At 37.0% G+C, this 13,102-nt stretch overlaps 1 protein-coding gene across 12 annotated transcripts in view; it reads right to left on the bottom strand.

Annotated features, from left to right (window-relative positions):
* Nucleotides 1–484: 484 nt before the first annotated feature.
* The window catches only part of UNC80 (unc-80 homolog, NALCN channel complex subunit), a 230,571-nt gene continuing 217,953 nt past the window's right edge, over nt 485–13,102 (bottom strand). For 11 of the 12 annotated variants that reach the window (XM_059875640.1, XM_024976253.2, XM_059875654.1 and 8 more), the window contains 4 exons: nt 8,242–8,323; nt 7,158–7,269; nt 5,908–6,107; nt 485–4,387 (listed from right to left, as the gene is read on the bottom strand). In XM_059875640.1, coding sequence (XP_059731623.1) covers nt 4,121–4,387; nt 5,908–6,107; nt 7,158–7,269; nt 8,242–8,323 — 661 coding nt within the window. In that variant the 3' untranslated portion in view covers nt 485–4,120. The remainder of the gene's footprint in view (nt 4,388–5,907; nt 6,108–7,157; nt 7,270–8,241; nt 8,324–13,102) is intronic. The other variant, NM_001206563.1, reaches the window with a different exon arrangement.

The following is a 13,102-nucleotide window of genomic DNA, read 5'->3' as shown; positions in this document are numbered from 1 at the left end:
TCACATGGGAAAAAAAAAGTTTAGTAAGAGCATTACTTTGAGTTTAAGGATAAGGCACTTTGTATAAAAGACAGAACTGTGATGGTAAAGTTGGATCCCATGGGGTTCTGGCCACATTCAGAGAATAACCTGGCCCTTAACATTCCTCTTGGGAAATCTACCAGTCCTTCCAAATGATCATACTTAAGCAGAGAAGTCATACTGGGGTATTTGTCTCCCAGTGTGCCCATTCTCCTTAATTTTGAAAGTTAAGGATGGAAAGCATGAGTAGAATGGAGCTCATTTGGAAGAGGGAGGAATTAGAGGTATTGAACTGAAAGGTGACTTCAGGCCAGACTATGAGGGTTGAGGAGGAGTGTCAAGATGAGCTCCAGGGGTCCAAAACAAAGCACACCTCAGGGTCTAAAATGAACACTTTTCTGAATGAGTTAACCTATTTCCTGTGTTGAAAAATGAGGAATGAAACTCAATCAGGCATCTTAAATATTTTTAGATTTATTTTATTATATGTGCATATTCAAACACAGAAGTCTTATCTTTCATAAATATCTTTCATAAACATTTCAATATTTATTCATATGCATTTTTTCCATGCTCTTTGGTCATTCAGTATTCATAACAAACTTTATAGTAATCTGAGGGAAATCGGCTGTGTAGTCAATCTTTTGCTTTTACCTGTAAAATGGCTAATAAAGGATTTTCATCCTGCAGTCACAGTGACTTTTGAAAAATATGGAGGTACATTGATCTGTAATCCTAAATGATCCTAAAACAACATAAGTAAATTTGTCTTAAGTTTTTCCAAATACATTCTGCTCTAACTTATTTTTATTCTCCTGAGTGTCAAAGCAAACTTTGTTTCTGAAAAGGTGCAGTTAGGACCCACTGAAGTAAATGAGGAAGTGAGACTTTCTAGTCACTGCCAAGACAAGGCCATGGACTTGGAAGTGTGAGGTGACAGGGCAACAGCAAAACTCGGTGTGATAGCAGCTAATTACGGAGACTATTAAAGTCTCTGTATAACTTGACAAAGGGTATTTAGTTTTATATTGGACTGTCATTCTATTTATGACCTTTTTTTCCCTGTTGGTCCCAACATATACTCTATTCCTGTTCAGATACTCTCAGAGCTGGACAGCAGAGTAGAGAATGTTTTAAATTGATTAAAGGGACAAATACTAAAGAAAGTACTCTTGGTATTCTGCCCAGAGTACTCTTGGAGGCTTGAACTAGTAAACACATTACTTCCAGCCTACTCAACAAGCCCAAACCAGACCCCCAAATTCTACGGATTTTTCTCCCAGTATTGTTATCCCCATTTATGCCTTTTGACACTATAGCTCTAAGTGCCTTGTCCCAATGCACTCAATAACTCAGTTTCATTTTTGGAAAAAAGAAATAAAACTTACCTAAAAGAATTACAGAAAGCAGCAAATACTGAAAAACAGAAGTTAAATATTTTGTTGTATAAAATGGTGTATCCAGAATTTGAACTGCTTTAATTGAATCTGAGTAAATCTACACCCACTATTGTGGAGGACACATGCTCATTCCAAGGTCTCTCAAAAGTTAATTTCAGAAGAGCAGTCCCTTGGTTGAATCCAATTTTTTTGTACATGGGAAGTAGGTGTCTGTTTTTATTTTCCTCTGAACAAGATAAATATTGTTAAGTATCATAGCTTAAGAAATGATCTAGTATTACCAATACTATATTTATCATATGTAATAATTAACTTTTAGTCATATACTCAATAATATTTTGAATTATAAAAAATTGTTACTTATCTTGATCTTTTTCTAATCTTCTCCAACTTTTTTTTAAAATAATTATTCCTTCAAAATCCAGGGAACAGTATTCCTGAGAATACATCTTGTGACAATCTTATGCACATACATGTATTTTAGCAATTACACACAGACATTTAACACATTACATTCAACACATTTAAGGGCACCTTAAATGGAACAGATGTATACATCTGTAAAATCTCCATAGTCCCAATATGAAAACATTCCTATTCTATAAGGCCCTGTTTGTCAGAGTGGAGGCTTTTTTGCAAGGTACAACATTACTTAGCTTATTGGAAAAGTTTCCAACAGACTTCCATAACACTAAAGTGAAGGAATCAGGCTAAAAGGCAGACAGGTCAGCATAGTCATGTTCAACACAGTCTATTACTTTTCAAATATATATATAAAGGTATATAGGATTCTGGTCAGATGTTTAACAATTTTCTTCGACCCTTTTACTTTTTAAATATTTGATACAATTATACACAGAGAATTTGAGTCAAGCATCAAGGAACTGGAACAAAACACGCACATACAGGAGACTCATATAGCCCAGACATTTGTAATTACCAAACATAAGGCCTCTAACACTAAGGGAGCAGCATAATTTTAAGCAGATGAAATATATCACCTTAGCAAGAATTATAAAACCACTTCTTTATGTGTATTTCTGCATTTGAGAACTCAGCATTAAGCATAAATGTCCTGAAAATATTGTAAAATGTAGAAGAGGTCATTTACCACCTCTGTTTTCTGAATGTTTAGATTTGCAATGTTTAGTTTTGTCCTTTAACTCACAGATATCTTTCATTCTACTGTGAATGAGACCAAAATCCCAAATTATATTGGAAAATATAAATCACAATAACAAACAATGCCTGTTTAATAAGCAATGCTAACAGGAAAATAATTTTCCTTTGTGATTTGGGTGGGTTTAATAGGTCTCCTTTATATATACATATACATTTCATAACCAACATAGTCAAAGTTTAAGTGTACAGAATGGGTTCTAAATTCATTGCAATGTAATTATAGTCTAAACTGTAGCTTGAGTGCTAGAAAACACACACACAAACCCCACCACCATACCAATTTAGGTATGTATATGAATTTTTATATGCTTAGAAGTTATGTAACAATTTTCTAATATAAATTGTTAAAGTTTTGAAATTTAATCTTGAACTGTAAGATGCCAAGCCCTACTATAGGATTAATAACACACTAGATATGGCCTCATGAGCCTCCTAAGTTTTATACTTTTCTTGAAGTAACTGAATGTCAAGTTAAAGTAAAATACACAAGCTGACTGTGTCTATAAAGAAATTGCACACTTTATATTTTTTCTTCATAAGCTTAACATCTAAAGGATCATATAAATCTGTTAACATTGAGAAAAGTTATTTTATTGAACCAATTCTAATAACACTAATCTTAATATCTGAAAATATGCCCTTAAGGGCAGGCACAGGACACTATAAGGGAAAATAACTACATTTCCTGATATTTTCCAATGTTGGCATTGATGTCATCAGGGCTAGAAGTAGGAATACCATCTCTTTCTAGCTATTATATTTATATTTAATTTTTATCATAGGCTATTTATGTCTTCTTAATTCAGAATTATGTCTGATAATTTCTAGAATATTCTCTGTGTTGATTATGAAATGGAATGATCTTATGGCATTAGCATTTTGATTTACAATATGTAATGAAAATGACAGTTAAAAAATAAATTGAAAAGTTCATAGTTCTAAAAATAGTATTTTTTCTTCTAAATGGTTATATTTTTGATCCAAAAAAAAATGGCTGCAGATTTATTTGCTATTAATATTTAGTTTTCCCAAACTAATATTTTCCTTTTGATTATTTTTTATGTAAATTGCTACTTGTATAGCCACCTGATTTAATGTTTTTAAAATTAGAAAAATAAACATTTGCATGAGATGTATTATGTAACCTCAAAAAATTGCATTAGTTTTTTAGAATACATTACTTCTTAATATTCCTAGGTAAGCAGCTCTGTAATATTATACATTTTTAATTGCTCAAGGCTTCTTGAATCATAAACAATGTGCAGTGAAATGGCTCTGTCCCTTTATTCCTTCCTGGATTTCATGGTCTTTACACAACCAAACCATCTTAGCCATTGATTTTTTAACGATGTTCATGAAACAATATGCACATTGGCAGAAAAATCTACTGGGATTTGTGCTACCCATTGAGTGTAAAGTGCTATGTTTTCATATATTCCAAGTGAACGTTTTCAACTTTCAGCAAACTGATCCCTTCCACGTCTTGTCTACACCTACAACACTTAAAAGGTACAGAACTAAACGTGAGACTCATCTAGGTCGACATCCGTCTCCCCCCGCTCAGTGGGAGTAAAAGGGAACTGGCTCGCCAGCAGGGGGTTCTCCATGCCATTTTCCTCACTGATATGAAGAACTGTGTCTCCGTGCTGTAGGAGGATGGATGTCTCAAGGCCTGTGAAGTCATCAGGGTCTGAGAGTTGCGTAGAGAGGGGGCTGTGTGCTGTAGCACCTTGTACTTCTGTGTCCTCTTTCCTTTCTCCTTCTTCAGCGAGGAAGTTCTCACCCTATGACCAAAAGGATCGTAACATTGAAAGGTAGGATGGATACCAGGAAAGAGGATCAAAAATTACTGTTGTCCAGCTGTGACTGGAAAGGAATCACAAGGCTGGACCTAGTTTTAACCTTATGGCACCCCACTCCAGTACTCTTGCCTGGAGAATCCCATGGACAGAGGAGCCTGGTGGGCTGCAGTCCATGGGGTCACTAGGAGTCGGACACGACTGAGCAACTTCACTTTGACTTTTCACTTTCATGAATTGGAGGAGGAAATGGCAACCCACTCCAGTGTTCTTGCCTGGAGAATCCCATGGACAGAGGAGCCTGGTGGGCTGCTATCTATGGGGTCGCACAGAGTCGGACACGACTGAAGCGACTTAGCAGCAGCAGCAGCATACGTGAGAGTTTATATAGGCCCTTTCAACTTTCTAAGCCTCAGTTTTCTAACCTGCTGCATGAGCCTCATTTTTTGCCCTGTTCACCTTGTAGACTGTGAGGGTAAAATGAGATAAAGGTATTACAATGATTTTAACCATTAAAGACTTTAAAAATGTATATAATATATTGCCCCTTAGCTTTCTTTAAATACCACATGAGAAGAATGTGGGATCAAAACAACAAAAAAAATATCTAAACAGCAACAAAAAAAGATCAAAACAAAAGTTCCTCTCAGAAGATTCTATGTTTAAAGGGCTTCCCTGGTGGCTCAGATGGTAAAGACTCCACCTTCATTATAGGAGACGCAAGAGACATGAGTTTGATCCCTGGGTTGGGAAGATCCCCTGGAGAAGGCAATGGATACCCATTCCAGAATTCTTGCCTGAGATATCCCATGGACAGAGGAACCTGGGAGCCAGTCCAGGGGGGTCACAAGGAGTCCGACATGACTTCGTGACTAAGTATGTATTTAAAGGTTTCATCTAAATTGGTAACTTTATTTTTTTTCATTGAACTGTCAGCCATGTATAGTATACTGGTTTTCAATGGTAATTTTATTTTTTTAATTTTATGTATATATTTACTTATTCATTTTTGACTGTGCTAGGTGTTGCTGCACGTGGATTTTCCTTAATTGTGGCAAGTGGGGCCTACTCTTTCATTGAGGTACACTGGCTTCTCACTGTGGTGGCTTCTCCTCTGTGCAGCATGGGCTCGGTAGTTGTGGCACACAGGCTTAGATGCTCTGTGGCATGTGGTATCTTCCCGGACCAAGGATCGAACCTGTGTCCCCTGCATTGGCAGGCAGATTCTTAACCAATGGACCTCCAGGGAAACCCTCAGTGGTCATTTAATTATGAAATATTTCTTAGTTTTTTCATAACAAAGAGTATAAAGACTTCTCTTATTCCTTCTCAAGTAGATATATTCTTGGCCATATACTTGATTTTTTTTTTCATAAGGATAGGACCAGTGTCTGACAAAACATTACTGACTCAGACTCAAATGATATGGATGACATTTACATATCCCCATTCCTATACAGACATATGCAAAGAGCAAGACTTGCTTGTTTCTCCAGGGCCCTCACCTGCTTGGGAGACAGGCTGTGAAGATCAGCAACAACAATGGCGGGGGAAGACGTGAGCACTGGTTTGTCCATTCCTTCCGGTTTTCTGGATGGGGCTGGGCTGCAGCCCTGTGGCTGGCCTGTAGCAAGAAGTGTGTCTGTTGGGGCACCTGCTGGCTCTGGCTGAGCCTCGATGAAGGTCACAGATCGTTTTTGGTCCGCTGTAGGTTGGAAGTAGAGCAGTAAATCAGAATAGGAGGATAGTAGGTTGGCAGTGCTTAATAATTAGCCTTAACCAGTGTCTCCTGCCTTTCTTAGTAAAGACATTGCTCGTTTACCAATAAATGAGAGCACATTAGGCCATTAGATACATGTTTTGATTTTACCTTCTTAGGGGCTCTCCTCATAGCTCAGCTGGTAAAGAATCTGCCTGCAGTGCAGGAGACCCAGGTTTAATCCCTGGGTCGGGAAGATCCCCTGGAGAAGGAAATGGCTACCCACTCCAGTATTCTTGCCTGGAAAATCCCATGGATGGAGGAGCCTGGTGGGCTGCAGTCCATGGGGTCCCAAAGAGTTGGGCATGACTAAGCAACTAACACTTCACTTCACTTCTTACAAACAGTAGCACATGGGTAGAAAAATCATTTTTACATAAAAGAACCTTTCTGCATAAATTGTTTTTCCATAAAAACAAGATCAGTACAAAGCATTAAGTGAACTTGGTCATCGCTCATAACAACTGCCAACAGGAATTAAAAGTTCCTATTACTCATCATGCCCTTGTCTTTGGTGAGACATATAACAAACCCAGCTCCTGGCTTGGGTAAATAAAACACAATCTTCTATCATCAAATTTCATAGCATTTGTGGTTCAACTTGGACTTCCCGGACCAGGGATTAAACCTGTGTCCCCTGCATTTGGCAGACAGATTCTTAACCATGGAACTTCAGGGAAGCCCTCAATAGTAATTTTATTATTAAATATTTCTTAGTTTTTTCATAGCAAAGAGTATAAAGACTTTTGTAAAGACAATTCCCAAAGACAAGGGAATTATTCATTTACCTAGGTGCATGAGGAGAGAGATGGGATTGAGGAAGGTGAGGGGAAAAAAAGGCACTCAAGTTTCCTGGGAAACTTCTTCCCTTTTCCTAGTGGCTTCCAAAGGTGTGTTTATCTGCATGACTCTCAGTCTCTGAAGGCCTTCCCCGCTGTGTGGCAGGGCAGTAGGCCTTGTGTCAATGTCTACCCAGAGGGACACAGGAGGCCTCACCGGATGGCTTTGTCTTAGGTTGAATGCTCCTGCGGGTGGTTGACAGCCGAGCCCCGTGGCGGTTTCTGGGTTCAGTCTGAGTCTTCTGACGTGACAGTAGAGGACGCCTTAGCTAAAGGGAATAGGCAGAAGAAAAAGCTAGCAGGAAGGATCTAACTGCTGGGAGGAAAGACTAAATTCAGAGGATTCTATGGTTTGTTCTCTTCTTTGAGGATCTCTTTGGAGTCTTATGATTGTTCCTTATATTCTTAGCCCATAAAATAAACTGCTTCCTGCATATTTAAACACAAGTACTTATATAATTCTGGCATCCCCTTTAACCAATCCTATATTCTATCTTAACGATTATTACCCCTTTATATAGCTTAAGAACATTAATATAAATTAAAATAGTTATAGTAAGAATTTCAGGATACAAAACTAGCAATGATTGCTTACTAGTCAGCCTTTGCTCATCCAAAAGCTGTAGCTGAATATATTCTAACTTTGAAGGAAAGACTGATGAAAAACACCCCAGATTCTGGGAAAATGTCCAGCCTCCAGATCAGTGCTGGGATGTTCCCATCAAAGCCACAGCACAAAGCCTCATTTAGATTTTTATTTAGATGGTAACATAAAGGAAACCCACCCTACCAAAGGAAATTTTTAAGAATAATCTTTACTTCAATTTCAGTTTTAAATAGAATCATTAATCTTGAAATGAGGAAGAAAGGATGACTGTCTCTGCCTCTCTACAGAAAGAGGCCTTCAGTGAACTTTATAACAAATCTTCCGTGGTCAGTAGTTTCACTGGCAATGGTTTCTGAATAGGGAGCAAATAAAAACATAAGCCCACTTATTTCACCAAGTAACCAGGTTTGCTACTAAGATTTAGAGCTAAAAATAGAAGCCCCAAACTCTCCACTTTGCCCAAGCACTTACCATGTTTTAAAGTTGCTCTGTACTGCTTATTTCAGGTGGGGAATAAATATTTCAGGTAAAACAGAGTCTTAATACACATAAAATAGAGTCTTAATATACACTAAAAATTGAATAGAACCGCCCTTTCATAGCATGTCTCCCCTGCCCTTTCAGGGTTGCTTACCTGCCTCAGGCCCCTCTTCCTCCCCAGTGGCTGCTGAATGAGAAGGTTCTGTTGGCCAGGTTCACTCTGCACACTTGCCACCCTGTCAAGAGCATCACCAGTGTTAGCGTGCCCGGAGCAGGCAAATGAGACAATCTTCTGGTGGGTGTTAGTCAAAATCACTTACAGGAAACAGTCACTTCAAAGATACCATTATCTTTGAAGGAGGGTTAGGAAAGGACCCCTGGGATGGGAATTTTCAGAGGTTTAGGAAGTAGGACACGAGGCCTTGTAGCCCCAAGCTGCCAAAATTGAGATTCTGTTTTCAATCACTGATGCCAGTCTGTCATTCAGCAAAACATTGATTCAATCACACCCCTGGTTTGGAAGCCACCAAAAGGTTTAACACATCATATGCTAATCTCAATTTTTTTTTTCAAGGGTAAGGAGAAAGGTGGTGACGAACAAACACGAACAACTCTATCACATGGATGGGAACACCTTTTAAAATATTTCAACTTACATGAAAATAAGATGGACAAATATCAAACACATCAGACACAGAATCCATTTGGGTGAAGGGTCACATTCAACACATGTTTGCAGCCTGAAGTCTGTGACTGAGTAAATAGTCACATAGGTAGACAATGAAAATGTCTTTTAAAATGATTTTAGATTGATAAGGCTGGCAAAGAAATTAAGCTGTCATTACAACTGAGTAGCTTAATTACTATCAAATAGTTGCACCCAAATATAGCACACAATTTGTAAAAGTAACAACCTGCTCCTCCCAAATTTACTGTGTATGTGTGTCTTTTATATGCAAAAATGGCTACCAGCAGTGGTCCCTATTTTAGTATTGGGTGAAGCTGAAAACACTGTCATGGACCCATGATCCTTTTTCATTCTGCATGCATATGTATAATAGGGGTTTATAATGGGAGTGGAGGTGAAAAAAAGAAATATACTGTGCCCCAGAGAACATTGTAATCCTGTGGATGATGCCAATGTGATTAATTTCGGCTTTGCCTTTGCGAAAGGAGAGTCATCTACAAATAATTTTTACAGTAAAATATTCCACAGAGGAATGCAGCATCAGCAACTGTCCATGAAAAGGAAAAGACTGTATGCATTCATTGCCATTTAAAAAAAAAATGAGCTCCCTAAACAAAATCTCCCTGCAGTTGTAGGGAGAGAAGTCGGTGGCAAGATGGACAATCAGACGTTTCCCCTATAGTTAATCATTACATGGTTGACACAGTCACGTGTCATTTTTAAAAGTCTTAGTCATATTTCCACTAGAAGAAAATTCAATGATTCCCAAATGGAGTTTATCATAGTTTTTCTGAAATAATTAGGCCATTTGGGATACACGAAATTCCATAGAGTTTTCAAAACAGGTGTTTTTTTAGACTTTCTTATTCTCCTGAATATCAAGTTCAAAAAGATCAATGTACATTGTTTTTATACATATATAACCTTGTACCATAAATGACCTTTCTATGTAGATGGAAAATTACCTCAAAGGAACAATGCAATAAATTCTGATAAGCAATACAGACTAAGTTGCTGGCAAGTTTGAAATGACATCTCCTTATTAATTATACATTTTAATATGTGTCTTAAACTGGAAAGATTAAGTATTCGATTACCATATGCACAAAAGTAGAAACAAGTTTTTCCCAAATACCAAGCAAAGCTTTCACTGGAATGGATTCTTCATTGACATCTAAATGTTACCTCAGTTCCCTTGGCCGTAAAGGGAGGTTAATACTTACCATCTACCTCCCATTAAGGTAGAGAAAAGAAGTTAGTCAATGTGAAATGGTTTGAACATGAAAAGTGATGTAACATAGTATGCTTCATTGTTTTACATCTATAATGAGTTTATTGCTTGTAGAACACCAGAAGGAAGTAGGTAATAAAAAGTCTTAAAAATAATTGGGTAGAGAAAATGAAATAGAGGCAGTCCGCTTTCACTTTTATTCAGTAATCTGAGATTGTGAGAAAAAAATGGTGCAAGAAAAGAAATACATGTCACTCAGGGAGTGTTAAATGCCAAAACATAATGGTACTTTCACGATGATTATTCCAAGGAAGAATCAAAAGCATCAAAGTTTTCTCTATGGATAGAGAGGCTCATTCTAAGAAATGGATCAGGTTTATAGATTTAGTATTTAGTTGCTTTATATAAATGATACAGTTAGTGTTTCATGGAATGCACATATCAATGATTAAATTATAGAACATTCCCTTGGAAATACAGCTCAGCTAATATATTCTCCCTAAAAATATGATGCTAACATGTTTATATTTGGAACATCAAAGTCTGGCTTAACTGTGTGCAGAGGATACATTAGTAATAAACAACCAGAGAAATTAATAATAGAAGTAATGCACGCAGAAGTAATTTTGGGTCTATATCAAATTGGAGTTGCATATAAAAGGTGGTTTCAGTTTAGTTCTCCCCATGTCATGTAATATTTCTGTCATGTGCAGGATTTGTGATACGTGACTATCGGGGTGCAATATAACACCAACCAGAAGACCATGGTGTTTGCCCTAAGCACCTCTCTAGAGAAAACCAATTCCCTAAAAATTTTAATCTTCGGAATGAGAAATGGCTGATTTCCACTGTTTTGTCAAATAAAAAGGTAAAACCATAAGTATAAAAGCAAACAAAACTTTCTAAATTGAAGTGAAATCATCCTTGGTGTTTCTGAGTCACTAAGCAATATTAATTACTCTGGCAAACAATCTGGATTTTAGAGAAGTAAATATGGGTCTTGGCAGAACTGGTATGAGTCAACTGTCTACAAAAACCAAAGACCTTACACAAAATGCAAGAAAGTAATTTATAAGCTAGAAAAATTTAGACAATGTTAGAAGACAATCCTGGCACAAATGATTTCTTTTCTCATTTCAGCATGAAGACTTGGAGTGTATAAATATGTTGTTTAGTTGCTAAGTCATGTCCGACTCTTTTGCATTGCGGGTGGATTCTTTACACTTGAGCCACCGGGGAAGCACCATATACAATTAATATGTATGCATATCCTAATGAAATACATGCTAAGTCGCTTCAGTCATGTCCGACTCTGTGCAACCCCGTAGACGGCAGCCCACCAGGCTCCCCTATCCCTGGAATTCTCTAGGCAAGAACACTGGAGTGGGTTGCCATTTCCTTCTCCAATGCATGAAAGTGAAAAGTCAAAGTGAAGTCGCTCAGTCGTTCAGTAAATACATATTTAATGGTATTTCTTAAAGGATAGGGGAACAAAAGGCCATTCAGTAATACAATAAAAATTTCTGTCACTCATCTCAAAGTACAAAAAAAGTGTATTTCAACATAGATTTCAAAATAAAAGTTTTAAGTAAAAGTACTGGGTGAAACTATAGGAAATGAATTTGTATTTCCTTTGCTTTTATCTATACTTTTAGTTTTAATTTTATTATGGTTAGAGAAATCTGGAGGGGGAACAGAAGGCACACAGCATAGCCATTTTCACCCGGTGACCGCCTTGTGCTGAGGAATGCATGAAGCCAGTACTGAAGGAGCCATAAAGCATTTATAGGAAACAGGGATATAAACAGTAGACAAAATCCTACTCTTCCCTTTCCCAGTAAAAGATTAGCATTTAAAGTTTACTTAGCCTCCATAACATCTAAGAAAATATATTTTAAATGCCACAGCATTTAGAGATTAGAGACTGGAATTCAGACAAAAAAGGGAAGGATCTGGATCTTAGTTCTCCTGTAAGAACTGATTTAACACCGGGAGAGTACACTTCTCTGTGTATCACAACAGATAAACAGATATTTTTTTAGTTATTAATTCTCAACTCCATAACAAGGTTGCTTTAATCTTTTCTATTTGGGTGTACTTGCCAAATTTTCATTGTTTGGAAATGTGGATGATCATGAGATGGATAGATTATTTTTATTTTGTTTCACGCAGACTATCTTGTTCAAACTTGTGTCACATTCTTATTTTCCACTGTGATTAAAATTACCCTTATGGAATCAAATAGCATTGTAATCTCTTCTCTCTATTTTTTTTTTAAGCTAGAGTTGATTGTCAATTCCTGCCTTTCAAAATGTTCTAACATGTCCAAACAAAATTTAATTCTCAAGTATAAACTTCCAGGCTTAAGTGCTTGAATAACATTTTGCATGTTTATATTCTTCTGGAGAGAGAAATATGGCCCATGGTGTGTGTATTTGGGGGTGGACACAGGGAGAGAAGATCTACAATGAAGTTTCTGTATTTCTAAGAGTAAAACTCTTAAAGAAGAGAATTCTTCCATGATATACATACTATTGCAATTTATTAGTTCCAAAAGAAAAAAAAATTCACCATAGCATAGTGATTCTTACAGACTTATACTTTTTCCTATGAATCTTTATAAGAAACCAGTTACCACACATTAAAAAAATCCTGGAAGAAATTTTCTAAAGGTCTGCAAAATTTTTATTGGTTTCCACCTATTTATCAGGTTATACTATTATCCTGGAGACTTCCTCATTTAGGCTTCGGACCAACTTGCCCACACTGCCTAAAACAAGTGTTCTTTCAAAAGCAAATCCCCAGAAAGTTTATCAAAATGTGGGGTTGGGGTGAGCAGCAGGGTCTAATACTTTCTGTTAGGCATGTTTCCTGATATTCTTTAAGCTTTAGAGTCAGGTTTTCCTTCGTTGAGGGCTCGGGTGTGTGCTAAATGTAATTTACATAGTTAATATCTTACTGCTTCTTTAGAACCTTAAGAATCTGCACCATAAAGAAGTTTCATGCCAAACATAAGAAAGCCTGGAAACCAAATATTAAAAATATATATCCTATTTTATAAACCCACCTCTTAGTAATGCCAAAAGTTCCTCTCCT

The sequence above is a fragment of the Bos taurus genome, chromosome 2 (genome assembly GCF_002263795.3).
Source record: "Bos taurus isolate L1 Dominette 01449 registration number 42190680 breed Hereford chromosome 2, ARS-UCD2.0, whole genome shotgun sequence".
Taxonomy (NCBI): domain Eukaryota; kingdom Metazoa; phylum Chordata; class Mammalia; order Artiodactyla; family Bovidae; genus Bos; species Bos taurus.
Note: the sequence above shows the minus strand (reverse complement) of the source record. Positions and strands in the feature narration are given on the sequence as shown.